Here is a 27263-nt window from a genome sequence, read left to right as displayed (position 1 = left end):
AACCTGATCTCACTGCTGGGTTCACTCATACAAACAGGCTTTCATTTTCCAAGCCATTCAAAAACAGCTCAAGTAATCATTCATACCTGGGTTTAAACATGTAGCAACATGTAAACATGTTTCATGGACCCAGGTACATGAAGAGAGGGAGGGAGAGAGGGAGGGAGGAGAAATAAGAATGAACTGTTAACATTGGCTGTAGATTCAGACCTCACAGGCCCAGCCCAGTCTGCACTGTCCTGGCTTCTCTCAGATCATTTCATCAAACCCCAACACCAACACCTCACATTTATGATTTAATTGACAGCATATGAATTATTCATCCATTTCAATATTTGTCATTGTATTTCATGGACAATGCCACTCAAAACACACACACACACATATTAACAATGTGCCAAAACATATGGGACACCACCTGCTGTATCTGCTTACTCCATTTAAGTGTGCAAGATGAATACATATTTTTAAAAAACATTCCTGGGTTTTGAGTACAGTCAATTAGATTACTAATAATAGGTTTTATTGGACAAAGTAACAATATCTCAAATGAGAGTGTATTTGAGAGAGAGAGAGAGAGAGAGTGTGAGTGAGTGAGTGAGCGAGTGTGTGTGTGTGTGTGTGTGTGTGTGAGAGGGAGAGAGAGAGAGAGAGAGAGAGAGAGAGAGAGAGAGCACTTAATAATATACACAACAGCAGAGTCACAACACCCACCAAAACCTGATGGTCTCACAAGCACATCGAAACCTAAGCCCTGCTTCACAAACCCAAGGGACACATCCCAGTTACTGCAGGGGCTTTTCCTGTACCACAGGAATCCCACTCTCACTAAGGCTAATGTGTACATGCCCTCAGGGGGACCAGAGGGTGAAGGGCCTAGCACACAGGCTTGTGTGAGAGAGCCCACCATTCCTTCATGGAGAAAGGAGCGTACGCAGGATGCATTCAAGCGAGTGGGCGGGGCCGGTCCTCGCTTCGCCGAGCAGCCGTGAACCTCCTGAAAGGACGGCGGCCTCCGCCGCTCGCGCATTCCGGTTTCCAGGGCCGAGCACTCCTGCCCTCCGGGGACTCCACTCTCAACAATAAATCCCCCCCACCCCCACCCCTCCCTCCCATGACCTCAGCCCTGAGATGGACACCTCGGGTGGAGGATGAACCCAAGCCCCCTGCTAACGGCCAGCGGTTCTATAGGACACAGCTTCTCTTTCTCTGACCAAAAACCTCTCCCGTGCCGGTGGCTATAGTAACGTCTGAGTGAACGTATTGAAGCTTGGTTCCCCTTTGAGGTTAGGGCACGAAATGCTCATCACAAAGGGCGTTGAGGGCAAATACTCACGCGAGGAGAAAATCTCTCTCACAGACGGCACATAACTCAAAGATATTTGAGGAACCACAGAGGACAAGCCAGAAAATACACTCAATATATAAAGGGGTTATCAAGCCACCAGCTAGCCAATAGATGCTATATATACACATGCACACCAGCGTGGCTGTATGTGGTTTAGCATCCAATTGCCCTGCATTCTCTTTTAAATTGTGTGAAGACAGGCTGCTGGGTGGGGCAAAAAAATACAGGCTGTGGCAGCGCTGACTGAGGTCACTCATGTGTTTGTCTCCTGCCGGTCACAAGCCACACACGGAGTGTACTATTCTCACCAGCCAATGAACAGAAGCAGCGGGCAACACTACTGAGTCCGGCTTACAAATACAATTGTGCATTCCAAATTCGGAGAAAAGGGGAAAACAATCAGTGCAAAAATTGTTTTTAAAAAATAACATCCGCAAACGTATGAACAAAAACCAGCAGTCCCAACAGGTGTCTGTTCTCATATTGAGAAATCTTAAATTGTTGATGAACCAGTGAAATGTAATAGTTCCTGGAACAATAAAAGGTAATTGTTATGACTTTCTCAGGGCTGGAACCCACAGCTCACTGAGGTCAATGCCCTATGTCCAGAGCCCTGCTGTGGAGGCCTTCAGGTATTATGAGCCTGACCAGGTTTACTCTCCAATGCGAGTCTTCTCAAGTCCGCTCAACTTCCAGGGATGCGCTTCGTTTATTCAAGCAAACTTGCTGACTGACAACCATTGGTACGAATTAGCACAACCAATCAGATTGCATGAAGCTAATGTCACAACTTCCTTTGCCAGGTGGTATTGAAAGAATGTGGTACTGTAGACAGCTGTCGCTTGAGCAGAACCAGCACAGTGAACATAAGAATAGCAGACATTGATACAGCATGAAAGTGTCCCACATGCCACCATCACAGGAGAATGAAGAGAAATGCAAAGGAGAAAATACATACTTTTAAAGGTGTAGACACAATGGACAAGATTCAAACTGACAGGCTGACCATCTACTGGTATAAACTCTGCTCCTCCATACAAATACCATCCTAGAGTCTCATCTCCATATATTTATTGGACATAGACCGTTTCAGGGAACATTAAAAGTTCTAGATTATGCTTATGCACACACTAAAATAACAGCCATATGAACTTCTGGTAATTAATTTTTAGAATGTATCACATGATAACTGTATGTTTCTGTTGTTTCAATGAAGAGGTTAAATTCAGACATTGGTGAGAAAAACACTACAATAGATTTACAAGCTATGAGCTCATGATAGTTACAAAATAACCAAGCCACTTTGTTAATCCATTTCAATTTAGGCACTGAATTGTCTTACAGGCTCATAATTATATAAGTACCTTCTTCTTTAAATGCTAACTCTGTCTGTCCTAAGGGACGTGGCCACTCAGCTGAAAATGAGCTGTTGTAATGTCTTTATGTATGCCAATAGGCTGCTTTTGTTAAAACTGATGCCAAAATGACTTCTTTCAAAAATTCACTCACATCTGAAAGAAGCACATTTTACTCCAACAGAGGAAATTAATTTTAGACAACCTAGTTCAGACATACCCCAAGTTACAGTCACATAGCTGTCGTCTTCTACGCGTGCATTTAAATAGAAAATACCCTTAGTTTGAAGCGGAAAACCCCGTCAACAAACGCGCAAAAAGTCGGCACACATGGAGCATATGCAACAGCCCACGGCAAACCCGCACCTTGTTATGATCCAGCATCCGACAGAAGAGGGGGATGCTGGAGCTGACAAGCACGTGCGTGAGCTGAGGCCTGAGTCCGATGAGATTTCCCTCGGGAAGAAATCGGGAGATCGGATAATTACACCCGAGACGACAGCGCTTCTGTCGTCCGCCGGATTTTCCAGCCATTGTCTTTGTTGCGTTTCCAGAGGGGATGACAGGAAGTTGGCAGCTTCTGCAGCTGGAGGCTTCTCCTCGGATTGCGCGAGGATTCCCTGTCTCCGATCTCCGGCTTTAAAGCCCCCGCTCCCGAGTAACGCACTCAGATCCACGGCTACTCCATAGCAACGCTAAAACTCTCCGGGCATCACATTCTGTGAAGCGCCTGCCAATGCAAAAAATCTCATAGGCAACAGTTAACCAGTTAACCCCTCTAATTTTCTGCCATTCCTGCCTAGAAATGGGCTCAACACTAAATCTACCACAGACAACTGCAGTATTGAATACAATATTGTATTTACAATGTGTCCCGTAAAAAACGAGCAAATCGTTATTTTCACCCACTGATTTATAATCAGTTCAGAAAACTACCTCCACTGGTGTAGCCATAATATCTGTACAACAACATGATTCAGCACAGTCATTAGAATTAATATTATGAGTTCAATGTGCCTGCAATTTAGGCATAAGACCACTGAATTTTGTTCAGTGTTCTATACACAGTTTTTCTTGTTGACCAGGTAACTGGAATGCTCCTTAGGTTGTGTTCAACTTGATCCACATTAAGAACAAAGCATTTCTTGTAACTTCTGCAGTCTTACTAATGCAACCCCCATTGGGTCAACAAGAAGCAGACTACTGATGAAACAGACCTCCAACTCAAGTGCAATACAAATATTAGCACATAACATGGGAATAAATAAATTCCAGCATGTGCAATGCTGCATGGCCAGTAGGCTGTTCTTTCAGACAGAGTAGTTATTTTTATGTTTGGGGGCATAGCTCATAATTTAGCACTTGCCACTTTGGTTTCATGTCAGTCGTATTAAAAGGGTCATCTGTTATTACTGGGCATTTCAAATTGAAGAAGAAAAGAAAATAGGGAATGTGAAGGCACCATCCGTCTCACTTGTAGACAAAAGCACCAATACTTTTATGGAAAATCTCATTTGTAACCAACCAAAGTGTTTTTTGCTTTTCATGCTGTATGAGCATGTGCAGTGCATTCAGCTATACATGGCACTTCAGAGCTTCACTTAACACTGCGGTACAAAAAAACAAAACAAAAAAAGCAAAATACTTAAAACATAAAAATATTTTGACACGTCTTCATGTACATATCCTACACAGGAAATGCCTGTGAAAAAGTTAGCTAACAAAGTTGTTGTCTCTCGTGCTTTTGCAATAGTATTACAAAAGGATTTTTGACAGTATCACAAAAGGCTTTTCAGAATATATGACTCAGGGTAAGGAGGGTTTGGTGGGCATTCCATTTTAGCTAAATGTGGAGAGAAAGAATATTCCAAAACCTCTTCCTTTCCATCAGCAATAGAAGAGCAGTGCCCATGAAGGGAACAGACTTGGGCAACTTCCCCTAATTGAAGCTCGCTTTAATCCAAATAGTGCCACACCCCTTTAGACCTCAACACAGCAGGGCACAGAGGAGCACTGTCCCTGATGAAAGTGGCTCAGCGCAGTTCAGTAAAGCTCTCTTTATTCATCACTTTTGAAAAACATGAAATTCTCAGTCTGGTAAAAAAAAAAGGGGGTGACAAAACACCAGAACAAAAACAAAAACAAACGAAAAAAATCCACTGACAAAAATTATTAAAAAAAGAAAAAAGGCCACGGTAACCAGCGGTGGGTTTGGCATCGGAAGAAGGACGCGTATGTTGAAAAGGATGTCATGGCTATGGGGAAATATGGTGGCGACTCTTTCGTGTGAGGGGGTTGTTTATGGGTCCTGGGGCTCTTGGTAAGGTAATGGACTCCGCCAAGAACAAAGACATTTTGGGCAAAAACCTATTATCCTCCCACCAGGAAGCGTGATCATGCACAAAGATCCTCCCAATCTCAGCCAACACAAGCCAACTCAGCAATCTCAGCCAACACAAGCCAACTCTATCCTTGCAAAAGGAGGATGCGCAAAGTACTGAAAACAGGGCTACCAATAAGGAATAGTATTTGACACATGTATGATGCACCATATATATTCACATCAAATCTTACAATCTTCTGGTTCAAAGGGGATGCTAAACTCGGTAGACAGCAGGCAGGCCACACCCACGCTGATGAAAGAGACCAGGCCTCTAAACTCAAGTATCATCACGTCTGCTTGCAAGCATCGCGAGGTGTTACAGTGACCTATGTGACATTAAAAAGTATAACTGAAGCTTTTCAAGAGCTGGGAAAAAGTTTTCACAAGGCAAGGCACGTGAGACTGTTTTCACATTGAAAGGTTCTTTGGTGTTAAGTTCACAAAACTTGCATGGAACTTACGGCATGAAGTCCCCGCACACAGAAATAACCATCTCCCAGGAGAACAGAGCTCTCTGACGCAACACGCTACACCGTAAAATGTCCAGTGTCAATTCAACTCTACTGTGTACGCACTCTGTTCAGCACAGTTTGCTTAATTTAACCCTGTCGAATGACAGATAAGGGCCTGCCCGGCGGTACGTGCGCGACAGTTGAAATCACGATTCCCCTCTGAGCGCGCAGACGTTGCGTCCGGTTTGCACGTCAGGCCTTTCCCGGAAAAGAGGCTGACCTTTTGTCTGCCGTGAAGCAGGCCTGTGTCCTCCTGACACCTGTTGCGCAGTCACCGGCCCAGCCTAGCTTTGGGATCGTCCTCAGCATCAGTCATCGAGCGGCTAAAGCAGACAGCCCCCTTAACGGGAGTGAGTGAGAACAGCAGCGGTGATTCACACGGAGCGGAACCAGGCAGGCAATATGTCCATGAGTCACATTTACCACACTATCCTCCACCCCCCCCCCCCCCCCCCCCCCCCTTTCAATAAGATACCCAGCCTCAAATATTTACTTAATGACTTAAAACGGCAGCTTTAACCCTTCCCGAAAGTAGCCTAGCGTCACGTCTGCGGTGCTGGCCCATTCACCTGTCCTGCTCTGAGCCATGCTTGAAGAGTCCCCTAACTCACAATGACAGCCTGAACCTGAGCCACTGCCCCTCCATCTCATCCGTCCAGACGCAAACGCACCCCTGCATTATCGCAGAGTACGGCTTTTAATAAGACCTGAATCAGTCATGTAATGTGATGTAATCTCACTACAACAGGAAAGAAAACAGTGTTGAAAGCCTGGGTCATATTACTGGACAAATAACGGCACGCGTATCCAAACAACCAGAGTACACCCACGTATTCATACATTCAAACAAAGCATCTACAATACAAAGGTTTTGGCTTAAATGCATCTAAGATCTACAACGCCCAAGGTTAATATAGTGATGATTCATTTAGGAATCATTTTCGTACTTCCCCCCCAAAAAGACTCTATATAAAATTGAAGAATAGGCTGACAGGCTGCCATTCTGTCCCACTGCATCTAGTGATTGAGTGGGAAACCATGATGCTCTTCCAAGAAAATGCCATCTGTGCAACTGGAACGCCTTTCAGAAAAAAAAAAAGCCACAGGTGATATAACAGAAGAGCACCTATGATGGACTCCACTGATAGTAACCCAAGCCACGTGAAATAAATACAAGCACCGGAAGTGTAGACAGTACATAGAATTCTGCACAACTGAATGCAGAATGTTTACCTGTGACAAATGGCAACAGAAGACGGAACAGAAACTCTCGTCTCCAAAAAAAAAAAAATGACAGTAATTGTGGACAGGCACATAAAAGAGCACCCTCATACAGCCATCTGAATAAATGCAAGACCTGCGGCCAAAATTAGACATCACCCAAATAAAATATAGCCTTGCACTGGTTGCTGCCAAGTTTTGCAGCATCTAAATTGTAATTATATTTCATAATGTACTCGACATATGCCTTTGCCTTTTTAAACAGCTAATATTTGATTTTATTGTAATTTATAAAGGTATGCTTGTTAATCTTTATTTTAACTGTGGCATCTAAGCAAAAAAGGGATAAGGATATGGACATGCAGAGATAGAAAGGTCAGAAGTCAAGCTATTGGACAGAATGGAGGGCAGGCAGTGGGGGTGTGAGCAGGTAAGTGTTATATGGTTGTGTAGTGACACTACACACTGTGCAATCCTTGAGAGTATGTGAGTGAGTGAGAGTGAGAGCGAGAGATAATAAAAGGCTCCTGAAACCAATCCTCATGCAGGCCCAGTAACGGCACATATCCGATGTACTTAACTACACCACCCACGCAAACATGGGCTGAGCTGGCCATTTTCCAATGCATAGTGATAAACGACGCTGAAAGATGGAAGGGTCTGTACGCCGGTATTTACCAACGATATTATCTAATTAAAGCGTCATCATGCTGGTAGATTTTCCGCGAAACATTCTTGCGAGAAAATAAAGGGAATTTCGTCCACTTCCAGTCTATTTTATAGAACTACACAAAACTTTATCTGAACTATTGTTGTACAGTGGTACGTCCATGAATGTCAATACTGTTTCAAAACAGTATACGCCTCCCTTTGTCAAACGCTTCGACAGCTGTCACAATCAGAGGAGTTTTAGAAAAGCCGCAGAACAGGTCTGTTCTGTTCCTTGCTGAATTTAGCTATTCTGAATTCTGAACACTGTCCGTCCTGAAAAATGAACACTTAAAGCATAATTTTGTTACGAGTTCGCAGTAAACAGAAACATACTAAAATAAAGTCAAAATACAGCTAAAACAATTATTCCCAAGGGACGTGCTGAGGTATAGGCCTACACAAGAAATAACATTGATAACGTGTATAATGACGAGCTATTGCGAAACTCGGCTCCACCTTAATCAGCACTGGACAGCGCTCTGGTGCTGAAAATGTTCACAGCCAGAAACATGAAGGGGGAAAGCCTTCCGTTTGCACACGACAGCGGACATCCTGGACAGAGAATTAGCGAAGATTTCGTGACCGCGTGCTCCTTGATGGTGCTCAAACCATACATACTTCTTTCTCTGTTCGCAGACGACAATTAAAACGTTGGATATGTAGTTAAAAGGAGTCGGTAAGATTTTTTTAAGCGAAGATGGCGGCCGTGGTTAACACAACCCAAAGCTAACAGACTAACTAGGCCCGTAGTGAAAAGCAGACTAGCCGGGAATAAAAAGCCGTATACCAGCAGAACTAATGCACACGCCTGTATATTATCGGATTCCAAAAATGATAATTACATCTAATGACAGCGCATCGGCACGAACAATAAAACTACTGGGAAGCTTTGCTGTACGGTTTAATAATTCCCAATCTCGCCGCGGTGTTTACTGTACATTTAAAATATTCAGAATAAATCTGACTATACATTTATGCAGCCATATTGGATTTCGAGATATAAGGAAGAACAATAACATACTCTGAGCATTCTAAGGTAGGCGACTATTTATACGTGTTTGAAACATTCAAGTAGCCTATCACACGCCAGTAATTCCACGAAGTATCACTGCATTGTGGATATCAAGCGACACAACTTACTTCGGCTATGCCAGCGCATAGCGCATCTGTTCTCTCTTTCACTTCAACATTTGTAGATTTTGAACAAAGCTTACTTTAACATGGACTGTTCCTTTTCATCTTCTTTCTTCTGTCGGTCCATGACGCCGAGGATGATCTTTCTCTCCTCCTCTGTTAGATGACTGAGGTCCGGCACCTCTGGTAGGTGAGCAGCCGCAGGAGGAGCGGCCGGGCCGCCCCGGGGCCCGAGCGGAGCCGACATCTTCAGATACAATTGCTAAAAAAAAATCAACAACCAGCAATAGAATAAACTTAATTTAATTGAAAAAAGTACGCATACAAAACAGTTGATATCTTCCGAAAACTAGAGTGCGCGGGAGAATAGGGGATTGAAACCACCCGGAACTCTAAAACTGACACAGTAGCTATTGATTAATGCATTTTACCTCAATACACACACACGTCCATATAAATGACCTATGTGTATGATCAATAATGAGCAAAAGGGCAACTTAACGAAACGCAACTTTGGTAAGCTTCGAATTGCCTACCAACGCAAGTAGGCATCACACTTGTTAATGTAACATAGCCTAACATAATCCATAACATACCCGCGTCTTTGACGTTGACACAAGTACCTGTGCTTTTCTTTCACAATTCGAACTATGGAGCACATCAAGACTGTATACGAGAATAATAATGAGCCCATGCTATCATTGAACACTGTGATAAAACAGCCAAAACCCATATGAATCGCAAGATTCACACAATGGATTTTCAAAACACCCCAATTCCTCAATGAGGGGATAAGAAAGAAAAGCTGTCCGATAAATGCCCCTTATCTCTTTGAAGAAACGATCAGTTCCGCTGGCTGTAAGTATTCCAAACATACTTCTCACTATTCATCCAATGATGCATTCCCAGAGCAGTAGCCCATAAAACAAACTCTTGCCTTTTTATTTCGCAATCATGTTAAATCCCTTCTAACCCATCGCGGTCATCTTCTAGGAAGAGGTTATTCGCATCTTGAAAATGAGGAGTCCTTTTCTGTTTGTTTTCTTTCGCGTCCTTCCTCCTCCTCCTCCTCTTTCTCGGTCTGCTCCAGGTTGTTAATTCTTGGAGATTTCTTAAATGCACAAAAATGGATGCAATGAAAAAATCCCGAAGGGGCGGGTGGGCGGAGCAATGGAAATACGTAGAGCAAAGCCGAGCGGCTCCTGACGACGGGAGCGGAAGAGAGGAACTAAGGCTTGTTCATTGACAGTAGGCTATAGGAGAGATTACGTCGAAAACATGGGCTGGATAAGCAGTCGAAGCTGGGTCAGTCGAACTAACAGCATATAAAACGGTAGTCGAAGTAGACCTACGACCTATCTAAAAAATAAGTCGTAAGACGACGAAAGGTGCATCAACCATTTATCAATATATAGATTACCTCAAGTAAACCAGTCCTGGAGACAAACCATGTCAACGTGAATTAGTGTTATTAGTCCTAACACATGTTGAAACCCTCCATCATTCTGCCCACTGAACAGCGTGGTTTTCCTGACAGAATTCAACCTCTGCAGCGCTGGGAAGAGCAAAGAAACCACACGCATTGTAGCCTAGCCTATATTCTAACGTAAGCTACCAAATAGGCTCAGAAGTTAGGCTGTGGGATATCCTGCTTGATTGAAAATAATTATGACTCAAGAGATGCGTAAAAAAGGAGCGCATCCTTTAATGTGTACCTTAGGCTACTAACCTATGGTATACTGTGGTGCGCATATGTTCACGATCACATTTCTACTGCTTAAATTATTTAAGGTTTTTTTTTTTTTACAATGGAGTTTTATGAACCTGAATATTTCCACCCATGTTATTGTGTTTCAGACGTAAACCCTAGCAACGCATTATCCGTCATCGTTCAAAGACCACAATTGTTTGTGTTTACAAGCAAGATGGAATGCTCAAGATTATACACTGATCCAAAAGATTATGTCTTCTTATCCAAATCTTATCACACTAACGCTTGCACTAGTTTCCTGTTGTAATTCTAAACAAATGTATGTGGCAGGTAAACCTCGACTGGACCCATTCAAGTGTTCAAGACCGTTTATACCAAAATGATCAGCTATTTTGAACTCTTGCTCTGAATACTGTCGAGTCTCATGTGTGGATAATGCTTTTCTCAGATTTCATAATCAGTAAATTTCACTTGGCATTTCACAATTGATGCAACCTTTATGAACCATAAGAAATACCACAAAAATGTTAAGTGACAAGACAAGGAAATTTTCAGGAGCCTAAGATGGTGGCACTCCTATATTACAAAAGTATCACAGCACTCTAAATGACCTAAAAAGTCAGGACCTTGAATTGATGTTCCATCTGATAAGAAATCACCACCTACTGCACAGTGTTCGACTGATGCAGAGAGACAAGCACCCCCTATTGGCAAAATAATACAACTTCAAGCAGCACCTTCATTTTCGTTCTATGGCACAGGTGTAAAACTCCAGTCCCGGAGGGCCACAGTGTCGGCTTGTTTAACTTCAGTCCTGAAAGGCTGTAGCGCCTGCTGGTTTAACTCCAGTCCTGGAGGGCCAGTGTCTGCTGGTTTAACTCCAGTCCTGGAGGGCCAGTGTCTGCTGGTTTAACTCCAGTCCTGGAGGACCAGTGTCTGCTGGGTTAACTCCAGTCCTGGAGGGCCAGTGTCTGCTGGTTTAACTCCAGTCCTGGAGGGCCAGTGTCTGCTGGTTTAACTCCAGTCCTGGAGGGCCAGTGTCTGCTGGGTTAACTCCAGTCCTGGAGGGCCAGTGTCTGCTGGTTTAACTACAGTCCTGGAGGGCCGCAGTGTCTGTTGGTTTAACTCCAGTCCTGGAGGGCCGCAGTGTCTGTTGGTTTAACTCCAGTCCTGGAGGGCCGCAGTGTCTGTTGGTTTAACTCCAGTCCTGGAGGGCTGCAGTGTCTGTTGGTTTAACTCCAGTCCTGGAGGGCTGCAGTGTCTGTTGGTTTAACTCCAGTCCTGGAGGGCTGCAGTGTCTGTTGGTTTAACTCCAGTCCTGGAGGGCTGCAGTGTCTGTTGGTTTAACTCCAGTCCTGGAGGGCTGCAGTGTCTGTTGGTTTAACTCCAGTCCTGGAGGGCCACGGTGTCTGTTGGTTTAACTCCAGTCCTGGAGGGCCACGGTGTCTGCTGGTTTAACTCCAGTCCTGGAGGGCTGCAGTGTCTGCTGGTTTAACTCCAGTCTTGGAGGGCCGCAGCGTCTTCTGGTTTGACTCCAGTCCTGCAGGCATGCAGTTTCTGCTGGGTTTTGGGGTATTCTCTGCACAGGTGTTTCATTTAAGTCATTGATTGGCTAAGGAATCCACAGACCTTGTTCTCAAGGCCTTAATTGGCAGCTGATTGAAAGGAAATTACAAAAACCTGCAGACACTATGGCCCCAGTTTGACACCCCTGCTCAATGGGCTACTTTTCACACAAAAAAAGGAGAGCACAACACACATTATGCCATAGAAAATAACCTCACATAAGGAAAATAGTTCCAAGAAATATCACACTTGATCTACAACATTTTAAAAAATTTAAAAATTTTAACTGCGTACATTAAAATACTTTTACCAACTTGATTGGCTAATCTTTCATTAAATGACAAGCATTCTGTGCCATCACCCATACTAACATCAGAATCACATCAATTGTCCTTGCACAACCGTTAACCTGTAGTTCACACGGGGACAGAAATGCAAGGAGAGGTGTGATAGGCTCCAGTAATTTCACAAGGCCAGAACACAACCAATTAGAGGAACAGGTCAGAGTTCTTGTTCTCATTACCGGGCAGGTTAACTTTGAATATGTGACTTTTCCAGCTTGCTTCCTGGTGGCTTGTTACCTGCTATGGTGTAGAATTCCTTGTGTACTCTCTCACCAGCATATTAGATACTATTTTTCACTCCACCAGCATACAATTCCATGTCACAGTTTCTATGACCCTTATTATTTTTCCCGGGGTGCACTGGACATTGACAATACAGATAAGCTTGTAATGCAATTTGGATGGAATTTAAGCGATTTTATCCACATTTACACAATAACGGATAGGAAAATGTTACCACTTAATTCTGCTAAAAAGAGGAATTTGCTTTAGTTAATTGGCGACCGCTATCTGACGCTAACGCAAGCAAGTCTGTGCTTCAGGTTTGGATCTCACTGCCAGGGCGGTCTTGATGTCCCTACACTTTCAGATTCCATAAGCGCAGTGTGGGACCCACACAGACAACCTACCGCTCCACACAGAGGAGGCCGGAATCCCACCTGCCAGAATGCATCCTCAGCCACACTGACTATCCAATGGCCTCCACTGCAGAAAACTCAGCTTAAAACACCAAACTCCTTTTCATAACAGTATTCAAAAACTGTTATTGCTGTTGTTTTTCTCACGACTCTCGCACAGCCATTCACACCTACTTTAGAAGAGTATTTATCGATGTTTTATTTTATCAAATATAGAATATAAAAAAGCACGACAAGACTCCACAAGAACTTGTAGGTCAGACCTTAGGAACATCTATACCACTGAGTGGATATGATTCTGCTGTCAAATTATTTTTTCTTTTTCTAATTCTTACCACCTTATTCTACAAAGTTCCACTGATGAGCTTTTAATGATGTACCAAGAGTATTAACTGCAGAACTCAAAATCAAATGACACTATTCTGTAAATATCCATGTTCACATTCACAAACATTTATGGTGGGTTTGCTCAGCTTCCGGTCACCGCTATGGAGATGATTTCATACATAAAACATGAAAACTGTGGGAGACGGTTGATGGGGGGAGATTTATGTTGTTTTACTGAACCATTATAAATATTGCAATGAGAATGTATACTCCAATGCTGACCGATGCTCCGGTCAGCAGTGTTGCCAGATCTGTAAATAGTGAACCGTTTTCTCTCCCCGCACAATAACAAAAAAAAAGTATCCCAAATGGGCAGGCTTTCGCCCAATCAGGCAACTCTGCCGGTCAGTCTCTGGGAAGGCGGTTTAAGGGTCTCCGGCGTGCGGGAGCAGGGGAGCGGCCGGACCACGCGCCGCTCTACTTGACCACGGTCACCACGTGCTTCTCCTTCTCCGTCACCACGGGAACGGATCCAGGCTTGCTGTGCTTGCGCACGTTCCTCTCCCTGGAAAAGAGGGGGAAGGTAATGAGTGACCTGGAGCGCCGTGCGCAACGATTCACGTCATGACCGCAAGGCGCTACAGTTGGCCTCGTCTGAATATCTGAAAAAAGCTAAGGATGCAGTGTATGCAAATGTCTGAACGTGCATTTAACTCTTCTCAAAGTCGCCTAATACTCACAGTCATGAGATAAAAGAATGTTACAAGAATGGTCCTTTCATAAGGGCAATATAATAATTCATAAGTGATACAGCATTGCTTGTCGATAACCACACACTGGAATAAGACATGACGCGTTAACACTGATGACATTACGATGACATACCAACCGACACAAAAGACACTGTAGCTATTTGCAGCATCTATCCAGCAGTACTAAAACCATCCAATAGCATTTATCAAGTAGCAATAGCAGGAGTAGCGTGTTTGAACAGGGAAACTTCCCAGCCAAAACAAAATGTTCTCACAATGTTACTGGAATGGTTTGTCAATGTTATAGCATTGCCACGACACGGCAGCAACGTTTTGAGAATGTTTTGGGTTGGCTGCGAAGTTTCTTTGGTCAAATAAATTACTGCTGTTAAACCAGCTGGGCCACTGGAGGGTAAAGTGCAAACAACAAGCAACATATCCTTTGCCTTTTCATTTGGAGAGCGTGTACGGAGAGGCCAGATTTACACTGGCAGGTCGCCCTCCAACTGCAGATAATACACGAGAACTATACAGGGCATTGTTAATGGTTGGAGTGAGGCCAGTGCAGGTCTAGTGCAAATGGAGGGTTTTCACTGCAGTCATGCCAAGCAAGGCCAGCTGCTCGTACTCGAAAGCATGGCAGGAATACTGACCCCGTTGGCAACAGGAAGTCCGGAGTATGTAAGAATACTAGCCTACACAAAGCCACACATCTAAAATATTCGGACAAATAACTGGGGCCTAAATTGGTCAAGACTCGTGATTGTAACACTGTTACAGTCACTAGAACTGACAAACTAGCAAGTTTTGTGCCACCTATGCCAGGTTTAAATCTAACCGTAAAAAAGCACTTTCAACAACAGTTGAGTAGTATAACCCTTTTCCCTACTGCACACTCTCTGGCTGCAATTTGTACAACACGGCAGGACGAAAACCGCACTTCTGCGGTTTGAAAACACTTTTCTCAAACCCATGGAAAGTCAATGGGTGACAGACAGACACTGGGCCCATACAGCTTCTATGGCCAACAGGCGGCGCACTCACTTCCTGCGGCGGGCCTCCTTCATGACGTGCAGCTCCTTGCTCAGGCTGTACACGGCCTTGGGGAGGTGGCGGTGCCGCGCGATGCGCCGCACCTGCGGGTGGTGCTGGAACTTCTCCTTCAGCTTCTCGCTGTAGTCCAGGGAGGCCTTCTCCCTCTGGGACAGCTGAGGGGGCGAGAGAGAGGACGGTCAAGCGCTCCTCATCGCTGAGAGAGAGAGAGACCCACGGTTCGCACAGCTGAGAAAGGCTAGACCAGGTCAATGAAACAGGCAGTGCGGGGGCCCTTGGGCAATAGGAATGAAAAACGCGCTTTTACGCACAGTACATCGAGAGGTATGAGTTACTAATAAATGCAGTCCATAGTATAACCTGAGAACTGTCTCTCCGAAATTAACGAGTGCGCAATCTCATTTTAAACTGCAAACTTCTCAAATGACCACCTCTGTGACCTTATGTGAAATTGTGTGGGCCATCTGCCCAAGCTGGGGGAGATCTAATCTGCCCCTACATAATGCGCTGCTGAGAGGGAGAAAAATGTCGGCCGGCCTTTGCTGCGAAGAAGAAATTCCACTGACGCATAAACAGACGGTTTTGACTGACCCATTTACACCCACAGCCCTCTTGGATCTGAACAGCAAGCCAAAAGACAGACTTAGAGACGTTTCTGAATTTTTTTGTACTGTCAGCTGAGCAGAGGAATGCATAATCGGGGTGTAAAGAGGCAAAACTACCCATTGTACGTGCGTCATTTTACACGCTAGTCATTGCTATTCTTCTCTAAGAAAAAAACGATGAAAAGGCATAACATGCACATGAATATATATTACTACTTCATTAATGCAGCGTTTCCCAACCTTTTTCCTTCCGCGGCACACTTTCCAAATTTACAGAATCTCACGGCACACCACGTCGACAGAAAAAAACCGCGAGCGACGTACTTACATTGATGAGACGTGCCAACAGTAGGCCTAAATGTTCTTTTGGGGTTTTAATTAAGTAATATGCATTTTAATGACATTTATTTGGGCTTTTGTGAATGGGATTTGTTCATTTAAGGTTTTTAAATTCATTTTAACATAAAAAAAATTTTTGAAGGATTTTTCACACGGCACACCTGACCTTGCCTGACAGCACACCGGTAGGGAAACACTCTACTTTCATCAATATAGTATATATATATATTTTTTTTTTTCCCAGTGTAATCATGTCATTACAAAAAAGTGAAATTGATGTCCACGTTTGGCTGATGCTTTTTCCCCCCTGAAGCTCTAGATGCCATTAAAATTAACCACAAGGTCCAAAGTGTATTTATACTAGAAAGCCACAGGGAAATGTCTTCGGTTGTACCTACCAGACATTTAAATACTAAAACTGTGAGGGCATCAAACTAGGTGAACGCTGCTCATGATCGAGGAATCAATGTTTAGTTCACAGTGACCTCTTTCCAGGTTCACAAACTGTGATGACGCTCACCTTGACTGAAAAGTTGATTAGTAACGACAATCGACAGAAGCCATCCTTTTTTTTGATGCAGCCAGCAAAAATTTAGTTTGATAAAGAAAACAAAAATCTTAAGCTTCAATGAAAAAAAATAAAATAAAAATCACAATACCTGTGGGCTAATAACACATTTTCTAAAATAAAAGGCTAATAAAAATAAAAGCTCGACTCCCCCTTTCAACTGCACGAGTCAGTTTGGGTCTTTAAGACACTCAAGGCAGAGGTCCTGGGCGGGTCCCTGGCGTACAGTAAGGTCTGGAACAGACTGAGTCTGGGTCCAAATATTTCTCTTCCTCCCATAAATCCCCGAGCCGGGGCGCTTCCCCCGCTCTCCGCCGTCTCGAGCGCCCGCTCTCTCAGGCCTTTTATTCTAATTAAAAGCAACGATTTTCTTAAGCTCAATTTGTTTAAGAAACTCCCGCGGCTGCTGATCCCAGTAGAATCGCGCTGCTTCCCTCGACAGAAACGGGCAGCCCGTTAATGTTATTTATGAAATCCTTTACGCTCCCGCGCTGACCGCGGCGGGCCGGGGCAACTTCGAGACGGCGGCGGCCGTCGGATCGTCAGAAGTCTCCGGAAACCACTCAGCATTCTGACGGCTAATTGCCTTTTTTTTTTTTGGATGATGTGTATTTCAAAAGCACTTAAATATGAACTCTAGAAGAAGAAGAACTATTTTTTTTTTAAATGTATCAACAAGCCCATTGGTTTTACTTCCATGCAATATCTCAAGGAGACTAAAGGAGGAAAAACAATCCGATATCACGGCGAAAAGGACAAGACAGGGATCCCTGTCGACTGAAAATCAAAAGGAAATCATTCAGTCTGACAAAACAAGTATTGAAAGAACTCGGTGAACCTCCGATTGTTTTGCAAACTCTAAGACTAAAAGGAGGGGCGGGGGCGGGTGGGCTACGTGGTCACTACATACCAATGTCCAAACCCCCCCCCAGGTTGCTGGGATGCGGATTTCCCGCCGGAATCGGCGAGCCTCCCGCGACGCGCGCCAGAGAGGGAGCGGGACGGACTCTTGATTCAGCACTTCCTCCCTCTTAATTAATCGCCCCGCCGCAGCAGCGCGGAGGACGATTTGATTGTTAATGCTTCATTATTTCCACGGCAACCTCGCTTTAAGTGATTGGCCCGTTTCAAGACTGCTGATAGGAGCAGGGCCGGTTCCGACCCTCTTAAGCGCAGGGGCCCTGCAAATAAATCTCGCCTTGTGTACTTGCAGGAAGACACGCCGAAAGTTGGCAGCTCCATCCTCTGCCGGGCCACATTAGAGGAATAAAGAGCGAGAGATCAGAGGGGCCGGGTAGAGGAAGAGAGGAGATCAGTCATCGGATGGGAAGGCAGCCATTATTACACTTAGGTTTTCGCCTCATAATTCAACTCGACGATGGCTTTTTTTCTTCTTTTTTTTTTTTTTGGTACTTGGGCCAACAAAATGACTTATCTTGCTGAATCCTCAAAGCAGTTTTGTGTGACAATAATGGTCTCCCAGCGGAGTTTTTAAATGCAAGCGGTTCGGTTTAAGGGCCAAAATAGCCCTGCCTTACAGTATGTGGGGTGTAGGTGTTTATAGCAGAGTTAGATTAGGAAGAGGCATTAATGCTTATTAATCCTTATATAAAGACCAACTGACCATGTAAACTGATGGTAGGACAATTCCAACAGACAAATTTTAATTAGTTAATTTAATTTAATATAGGACAATTCCCAATGTAAGACAATGTTCCAATATTAACAACGTAAGGATGTTCAAGACAAACTAGCCAACGTGTTTGGGAAAATGAAGTCTCAAGAAACTAACCAAACAATGATTTAATAAATGATCACTGTGGGATGAGCTACTGGTGCTGCTACAAGTATTTTACTATGTCTGTGTGTTACAGACATGGCTTGGCATTTTCTGCTTGGGTGTTAAGTTATAGCCAGGAATTGAGAGGGGAACTGTCATTTCTGATGTGAAGGTTACCGATTCGCAGAAAACCACTATTTGCCTTTTACCCTAAGGCATGACTACTAAATTGACAGGACTGCACTAGGCAAAACAAGGTAAGGCTCAAAACTCAGAAATAAGAAAGGATTAACTGAATGTGACAAAACGGCTAACCCGCTAAGACTTTCAGAAGCCTGAAATCAACATTTTTAAAAAACAACAAAAGTGAGTTGAGTGAATGCGCAACCTCATGTCCTAAAATTAATCATGGTCAACAGAGGTTTCGTAACAGACAAGATAAGTTATGGATAATTACCAACAAGATAAAACAAGATTCTGAGATGAAACACCAGCTACCGCAAGCGATTACAGCTGTTTTCTGGTGATGGGAATGGTGGAGCTGTGCAGCAGGGCCACCATCCCACTCCATCATAGCCACGCTACACACGACTATGGCCCTTATAGCACCACACAGAGGGACTATTCATTAATGTCCCACCCAACTGAAGAGACGTCCAAGAAAAGTAAGCAGCTTTTACGTGAATAGCTGGGGTCACTGCATGATCTGCACGATTCCCCTGACCTGTCTGTCCTTAACGTTCAATATTAACAACAAATCGTATGTAAAAGCCAACTAGACAGCTAGCAATACAGCGTCTGGAACAGCTTTTGAGTTGGGTAGTAAAAATAACCCTGATCGCAGGCTGCACACTACTAAATTTGTCCCTCGTAAGCTAGCTAACCAACCTTGGTAAACCACAAGTATTCAAGTTTTAATTCATGACAACAGAGGCTCCGCTCTCTGAAAACGGACTTGCGGCTACCGTTTTATTAGGAAGTGCGTTTCTTGCTGGCGCCACCTAGAGGATGAGAAGAGTGCAGCAGGACAGGAGGGACTCACCACTCCCAGCTTCTCCGAGGCCTTGGCCTTCCACAGGCGGATGTTCATCTCGTCCGACCCGGTCAGGAGGTACTTGCTGTCGGACGACCACTTGACACAGATGACGTGCTGCATGCGCTTGGTGTGGTACACTTCCCTGCGGCCACAAGCACAAACGGGAAACGGCTGTCAGCTCACCGAAAAACCGCCATAGCGATTCAATACATGCTGGTTACGTGTACAATAAGGTATAGACCGCGAAAGAACACACGTCCACACAGACGCATCATTTTTAAAACTATGACTGGGAAGCAAACAGCATTGTGCTCAGGGGATTGGGTAGGAAAGAGGACACGTTGCATGGAACAACATTCCCAGTAAACAAAATCACAATTTAGCAAAAAATAAAATAAAATAAATAATATATATATTTATGGCACTTACTGCTTTCAGCATATTGCCATACAGTAAATGCTCTCACTTTCCCATTCCAAAATGATGGCACTGTGTGATTGCCATTGGCCTTAACTGCCCTCCTCGTGGCCACACTGACACTCTGAATAGACTTTCATGCATGGTTCTGCGAGAAACTTAAACTCAAACTTAAGTCGTATTTGTTTGAAAATTAGCATTAAGCCAACCTTGTAACTGGAAAACCCAATATTTTAAGCCATTCTTTTTCAAACAGTATACAGATATTTTCCATAAAAGCACATGCTTTGGGCCAAAATCATCCAAGGTGCATTACTGATAATTATTCAAATGATATCAGTCTTTATAGAAAATTAAGTCCCTATCCCACCAGTCCCAGGCCCAAACCACGAACCAATAAAAACCGAGGACCAGAACTTTTGATTTTTTACTTCACCCAGAAAACATATCACTGCCATTTCTGCCTTTTGCCTAGTCCGAAGGATCACCATCGCTTTCCACAATTTTTTTTTTTTTTATCTCTACTAAGTTAGTTATTTATCAAGATCCCTGCTTCCGCTGGGTTCACCTTTAACACACTCCCGTGTTCAGTAGACTGGAAGATTCCACCAAATCACCCACAGGGCCACTTAAACACTCTACCAAAATCAATGGACAGCCACAAAATCCAAGCGATAGGTTCAATACCCCCACCATGCACCGATCACTACCACTTGCATTAAACAATTCATTTAATTTGGGCTTTGCAGACTGGCGGCCATAGTGCTTCTTTAGCAGGTACACAACAGTTCCGAAATCTTTTCTACAGCACGCTAGGTTTCTAGCATTCCAGGGCAGATGCACAAGGTCACTCAGTCTCTCACTGCCAGGCTATTTAATAATATGAAGTCAACCTTACCACAACACATGTCAACCTCATCTGTAACACACAAATCATTCATTACCAAGAGTGGCCAACAAACAGCTCAAGAAATTCAAACAACGAGAACCTGTTTTAAAACAGGCCAGACTGCCCAAATGTACCCATTCTTGCTAGCACTGTCCTACGCTCCGTCTCCCCGGCCTCCTCGCCCTTGTCGTCTCTAAAGGTGAAAACTGCATTATTCAAAAGGGATGGACCTCCCATTAATCAAAGCACGGCAGTGTGGACTTGCGGATAAAAAGATACGCGTTGAAGGCTGGCTGGTTTTGGCGCGTGATATCGATCCCGCCAGGTCCTGCAAGCTGCTCGAGCCGGAGCAAGACGAGGAGATAGAGCAGCGGACAGAGGGCGGACTGTAGCAAAGGAACGAGCAGCGACCGGTGGAGGGGAGTGGGGGGGGCGCACTGACCTGCTGCGGCCCTGGTCTTTGGGGAAGATGCGGACCGTTTTGTCGAAGCTGGCCGAGACGAACTCCGTGCCCGTGGGGCAGTAGTCCAGGTCCAGGACGGCCGAGACGTGGTCCATGTGCACGATCTTGGGGGCGTCCAGCCTCCTCATGTCGAAGGTGTACAGGCTGAAAGCAGGCAGACGGAGAGGGGTCAGCTCACAAGCCTGGGAACGAGTCGGGCTCCAAGCCAGGATGCGCCGACCCTAGCCTCGCGAAGGACCAAATTTTAAATGACTTTTTCGACTGGTGACTCCCACTGAGCTGGAAAGGACTACTACACCGATTCAAGTGATTCAAATGGTAGCAGTGTAATAGAATGGGTTAGGAACTGAGCCTGTAACATAAAGGCTGGAAGTTCGATTCCCAGGTAGGGGACACTGCTGTTGTCCCCCAGAGCGAGGCACTTAACCTGAATTGCTCCTGTAAATGTGGATACTATGCAAAAATGCCGCTGTAAAGTCGCTCAGGATGAGAACGTCTGCTAAATGCCAGTAACGTAATGGAATGCAACTGAACCACAATAAGAGGCTTGACGCAGTGATGAGCCTGGCACTACTGTAAATATAGCCAGCAGGAACTATGAGAAGAAGAAAAAGGAGGTTGTCACGTCCAACAAAAATGTACTATCAGCAACCTGTTCAGACCAAAAGAAAAAACAGATGAAGGCTGTCAACTTTTATAAACTGTCAAACTGTGACTTATTTCAAACCCCTTGGAGCATACATTCACTTCTACCATTTCAAATTCCTAGGAGCGTACAATAGCAACAATAACAACCAACTTCTGCAGTAGCTTACTTGTAATCTTCATTAGCACAGGTGAAATGAAAAGCTTCCATAGGGTTCCAGCACAAAGTGTTGCTCCTCAACTTCATGATGACCTGTGGGGGACATGGGGTCGTGCAGTCAGGAACAAACCGACACACTAAACACCACAGAGCGAAGGAGACTCCGGTTCACCTTTTTGAGTGGAGTGGCTTCCCTCATGTCGTACAGCACGATGCTTCTGTCAGACGCACAACTGGCAAGTAGATGTGTCTGTAGGAGAACGGCAGGGAACGGTGAAACCGTGCACAGCAAGTCACTGACATACAGACACGCGCGTGCATCCAAGTGCTCAGAGATGTATAATGGCGAGCACTAGCATACTGCCAAATGCACAGATAAGCAACGCAAGTGCACTTGCATACACGCACACAAACACACACGTAAGAAAAAGAGGCAGAGACAGAGGGAGGGAGGGAGAGAGAGAGAGAGAAAGAGAGCACAAGTGCAGAAGGTCACCTCCACAGGGTTGAATCGAACTGAGCTGAAGCTGTCCACCCCCCAGCTGAAGGTGCGGATGGGGCTGCTCTTCTGCTCGTCCCAGATGTCCACCTGCTGGCCACATGTGGCAAAGATGCCCTCCTTCCAGTGATGGTCAATGCCTGTGTACACAGCCTGCCAAGAACGATCAGGGTTCACAAACTCAGTCATCCAGCTCGAGCATCTTAAGCATATCTATAGCAGTCTTGACCAGAATTGAGTTCACTGGATCAGTCATTTACAGACGTATGGCTGGAGAATTTTCCAGACTCCACTTGAAGCTGCACATATACAAGATCATGACTACAGACTACCAGCCTGGTCAGGCTCATAGGACTGTAAACTTATGAGCCTGACAAGAAGACAGGCTAACACACAGCTTTTTCCTAACATTAAAGTCCCGCTTCATGTAAAAATTGGGATCCTTAATCAGGGAATATGCCATAAAGGTTCCACAAGAGCATGTGAGAAAGCATATGCTAATGTTACACTCGAGCCCCTACCTTCCCCAGAATAGTGTTCAGAGGCTCCTCTTCCTCTCCATAGGACGGGGCCTCCATCTTCCACTGCTTGATGGTTTTATCATCACCAACCTGTAACCCAGAGTCAGGCACACAGGAAACGCTCATTTCACACACCAGACCTCTGCCCATTCCAAAGGGAGAATCAACAGCTTCAATATACACGGTGTGACCAAGCATGCATGAAATACATACTCTATGCATGGCTGATTTGGAAACAGCATTAAGGTTTGTATACAATTATTAGTGACATTAGGACCGTCTTGTAGTAATTGTTAATTCCGACATTAGTTTTGACATGATCATTATTATTTATTATTGCTACATCCAAGCAAAGACCTTCCCTGGCTTTCTCAGCCCAAGGTCCCCATTAAAGAGAACAAAGAAAAATATATACACCATGGACACAAGTTTCTTTTATGTTGTAGCATCTAAGGTATATTTAGAATTTATTGCAAATAAATATCAGACAGCAAAAGACTTGCACAATGAGGCTGTCATGTTTTAGTTGAGTGTCTCGGTGTTGTAGTTAACTGTGGTGTTGTACTTTTACTGTACTGCTATATATATTTTTTTTATATTGCATTTCATTTTGATAATGTCCCGTTTTATCATGTAACCCATGCTGCCCTTGGATTTTGGAAAGGCGAGGTATAAATAAAACTGATGACGTTGCCGATAATGGCCGTTCCTGTTTACAGCGCTTCGGCGAAAACCAAATTTGTCCCCGCCTGGGAAAAAGCCAAAGGCTGCGGTGAAGCAGCAGGAAAAGGAGAGGAACATGCCATTAACGGGAGAGAAGGGAAAAGGAGAGGAACATGCCATTAACGGGAGAGAAGGGAAAAGGAGAGGAACATGCCATTAACGGGAGAGAAGGGAAAAGGAGAGGAACATGCCATTAACGGGAGAGAAGGGAAAAGGAGAGGAACATGCCATTAACGGGAGAGAAGGGAAAAGGAGAGGAACATGCCATTAACGGGAGAGAAGGGAAAAGGAGAGGAACATGCCATTAACGGGAGAGAAGGGAAAAGGAGAGGAACATGCCATTAACGGGAGAGAAGGGAAAAGGAGAGGAACATGCCATTAACGGGAGAGAAGGGAAAAGGAGAGGACATGCCATTAACGGGAGAGAAGGGAAAAGGAGAGGAACATGCCATTAACGGGAGAGAAGGGAAAAGGAGAGGAACATGCCATTAACGGGAGAGAAGGGAAAAGGAGAGGAACATGCCATTAATGGGAGAGAAGGGAAAAGGAGAGGAACATGCCATTAACGGGAGAGAAGGGAAAAGGAGAGGAACATGCCATTAACGGGAGAGAAGGGAAAAGGAGAGGAACATGCCATTACCGGGAGAGAAGGGAAAAGGAGAGGAACATGCCATTAACGGGAGAGAAGGGAAAAGGAGAGGAACATGCCATTACCGGGAGAGAAGGGAAAAGGAGAGGAACATGCCATTACCGGGAGAGAAGGGAAAAGGAGAGGAACATGCCATTAACGGGAGAGAAGGGGAAAAGGAGAGGAACATGCCATTAACGGGAGAGAAGGGAAAAGGAGAGGAACATGCCATTAACGGGAGAGAAGGGAAAAGGAGAGGAACATGCCATTAACGGGAGAGAAGGGAAAAGGAGAGGAACATGCCATTAACGGGAGAGAAGGGAAAAGGAGAGGAACATGCCATTAACGGGAGAGAAGGGAAAAGGAGAGGAACATGCCATTAACGGGAGAGAAGGGAAAAGGAGAGGAACATGCCATTACCGGGAGAGAAGGGAAAAGGAGAGGAACATGCCATTAACGGGAGAGAAGGGAAAAGGAGAGGAACATGCCATTAACGGGAGAGAAGGGAAAAGGAGAGGAACATGCCATTAACGGGAGAGAAGGGAAAAGGAGAGGAACATGCCATTAACGGGAGAGAAGGGAAAAGGAGAGGAACATGCCATTAACGGGAGAGAAGGGAAAAGGGCCGGGCGAGTGCAGTACCGTGAAAAAGGAGGTGCCGCAGAAGCGAGCGCACATGCCCCTGACGAACCCCTCGTGCGCCTGGAGCGTCCGCGTGCATTCCCGATTGGTCAGGTTCCACATTTTCACCTGCGCGGCACAAAATGACAACCCTCAGCCGAAGTCAAAGGTCACATGGGGGAAAAAAACTAAACCAAGAGATGAGGGCAATGCTGTTCCACAATGAAAAACACCAGTGTTCTATTTGCACTGAAAACTTAACCTTAACAAAAAAGAGGGTATTGAACATTCAGCAAGGGAATGAAATCGATTCTCTAGGCTAACCTCTCAGCGAGCACCTATGACACTTTTGTCCTCTGTGCCTCTTAATTCGATGAAGCGTCAGTGGCCTATTTCAGTTAAATATCCCTGTTTGATGCTTCGTTATGGACACTAATGAAGAATGCCCAAGAAGAGTATTTCCATTGCCATCAATACTGTGTCAATGGGTGTTCTGAACTTGGTCAGTCCTCTCTATCAAAGATAGGGGAGACAGAACTCAGTGTTAAAGCGTAGGGTCCTGGTCCTGAATCTGGTGAAGGCACTCTCTCAGTGCAGTGATGCACCCCAGTGCCCAAAACCGAATCCTGAGTTGTGCGTCACTATGAGTTAGCCATAGTGACAATGGGTTTCAGTCATTAAAGTATACCTTGACTCACTGTGCAAGAGTAACTCCTCTGCCGAACTGGACAAACCCAGCACCCTGTGCCACTTCTTGTGATCCGCTAATGTAATGACCTTCCAGCTCGGCTGGTTGGCCGTTAAATTACTAGAAGCAATAACTGGCTATGAGCACTTTGTGATGACACATGCTAGTCTCGGTTCTCTTTAACGATGAAGGGTGCGAAGGTAGGACAAGTTTGCAGATAGGACTACATACTGAAACACAGGGTAACAGCAACAAAAGGCCACATACACAATCTAAGCACTGGATTTAACCATGGATAAACAAAAAAGTATGAAGTAAAACGGACGGTGTTGTGTAACGTGCAGACACACTTGATGAAGCACTGCATAGTCCTGAATTGTTCAATCATTCCCTCAGATAGATGTTCAGTCAATCTACTGGCAGTAGCTGTTAGGGTTTCACTTCAGCATATTTAAATCACTACTGACGAAACCAGTAACACAACACTGTTTTTCATAGTTCATGTTTCTACAGACGCGCTTTAGTTCATGCGGTCAGCAAATTACAGGCGTACAGTGGGACTACGGATAATGTTAGCCACGTGTTTTGTTTTTGTTTGTTAAGTCATCGGTTGTAGCCACCTCTCCATCGCAGGATCCAGACAGCAAAGTGGCCAGGCTCGTGGGGTGTTTAGCCATGCAGTTCACTCCATCCCTATGCCCGTCCAGAGAAGCCAAAAACGGCTTTGCGAATACTCTCTCCAGTTTGGTTGCATTAAGAGCGCGGGTGAACTCTCTTGGGACCTCAAACGGGTGGAGGGATGGGTCGTAGTTCCTCGGGACTGAAATCACAAAATCGACACGTTAGCTCATTGTGTAGCTAGCTAGTTAACATTAAAGGCAAGATGATTAATAACTACGTGGTCAGCTAGCTACGTAGTCAGACTTACCACGCTGTATATCTTTCGTTGTTTCACGAACATAATCATCCGGATTTCTGCACAGCACCTTCACTTTCATTTTTTTTTATCATGCGTTGAGATCCAGTTTATATTTTAAAGTGTTCAACCGCTATTCCAAATATGAGATATCCTACCGCAAACATGCGTTCATACAACATTCAGTCACATGTATGTACCATCGATATCTGCGAAAAACACACTTACTTTATTTGTGCTGCCTCCTTTCGAGTCGGAGTAAAACAACATGTTTAAATTAGGCATGGGAAAGCAACTCGCTGTTTACGTACCTTCTGATAACATGACACTTTCGGCCTTTACAGCATATTCATGCTTCAAATAAAAAATAACTGAATGAGATATGTTGCGTTTTTAACTGATGTCAATGGAGTGCAAAGAGTTCAGAGAACTGCGGACAGCACACGAGCGCATAGGATTTAGAAATTATATCTGCAGTTCACTAACTGCAATATTCTCAGTCATTTCATGAGGGCTCACATTCTGAAACGCTTGCTGTGAATTATAGGCATCAAGGGATCAGTATAAAAGTTGCAACTTCCAAGGATGGCCAGAATGTAGTCAAATCAGACATATTCGTAGCCCACGAGCAATAGGCCTATTTCACAAGATGGCAACCAAAACCGGATGTAGGGATACTTTGTTTCCGGTTACCGTTGCTACGGACGCAA

The 27263-nt window shown here is 44.6% G+C and overlaps 2 protein-coding genes across 36 annotated transcripts in view; both read right to left on the bottom strand.

Annotated features, from left to right (window-relative positions):
• The window catches only part of rims2a (regulating synaptic membrane exocytosis 2a), a 254152-nt gene extending 242842 nt beyond the window's left edge, over window positions 1-11310 (bottom strand). For 6 of the 34 annotated variants that reach the window (XM_035416437.1, XM_035416438.1, XM_035416459.1 and 3 more), the window contains exons 1-2: window positions 9602-11310; window positions 8745-8926 (exon numbers count right to left, since the gene is read on the bottom strand). In XM_035416437.1, the coding sequence (XP_035272328.1) occupies window positions 8745-8911 (167 nt within the window). In that variant the 5' untranslated portion in view covers window positions 8912-8926; window positions 9602-11310. The remainder of the gene's footprint in view (window positions 1-8744; window positions 8927-9601) is intronic. The other 28 variants (XM_035416436.1, XM_035416632.1, XM_035416596.1 and 25 more) reach the window with 14 other exon arrangements.
• A 1787-nt stretch (window positions 11311-13097) lies between these two features.
• On the bottom strand, window positions 13098-27237 carry dcaf13 (ddb1 and cul4 associated factor 13). Of its 2 annotated transcripts, none has more exons than XM_035405570.1 (11): window positions 26865-27237; window positions 26258-26457; window positions 24971-25078; window positions 22978-23067; window positions 22454-22609; window positions 22130-22207; window positions 21968-22050; window positions 21132-21296; window positions 19390-19525; window positions 15047-15210; window positions 13098-13815 (listed from the first exon to the last, which is right to left on the bottom strand). In XM_035405570.1, exons 1-11 carry the CDS (start codon window positions 26875-26877, stop codon window positions 13728-13730), a joined length of 1281 nt encoding a protein of 426 aa, XP_035261461.1. In that variant the 5' UTR covers window positions 26878-27237; the 3' UTR covers window positions 13098-13727. The 2 variants fall into 2 exon arrangements, with proteins under 2 accessions (XP_035261461.1, XP_035261375.1); XM_035405484.1 differs by lacking the exon at window positions 26865-27237 and adding an exon at window positions 26566-26820.
• Window positions 27238-27263: the final 26 nt, after the last annotated feature.

This window comes from Anguilla anguilla, chromosome 1 (genome assembly GCF_013347855.1).
Source record: "Anguilla anguilla isolate fAngAng1 chromosome 1, fAngAng1.pri, whole genome shotgun sequence".
In the NCBI taxonomy this organism is placed as follows: domain Eukaryota; kingdom Metazoa; phylum Chordata; class Actinopteri; order Anguilliformes; family Anguillidae; genus Anguilla; species Anguilla anguilla.
Note: the sequence above shows the minus strand (reverse complement) of the source record. Positions and strands in the feature narration are given on the sequence as shown.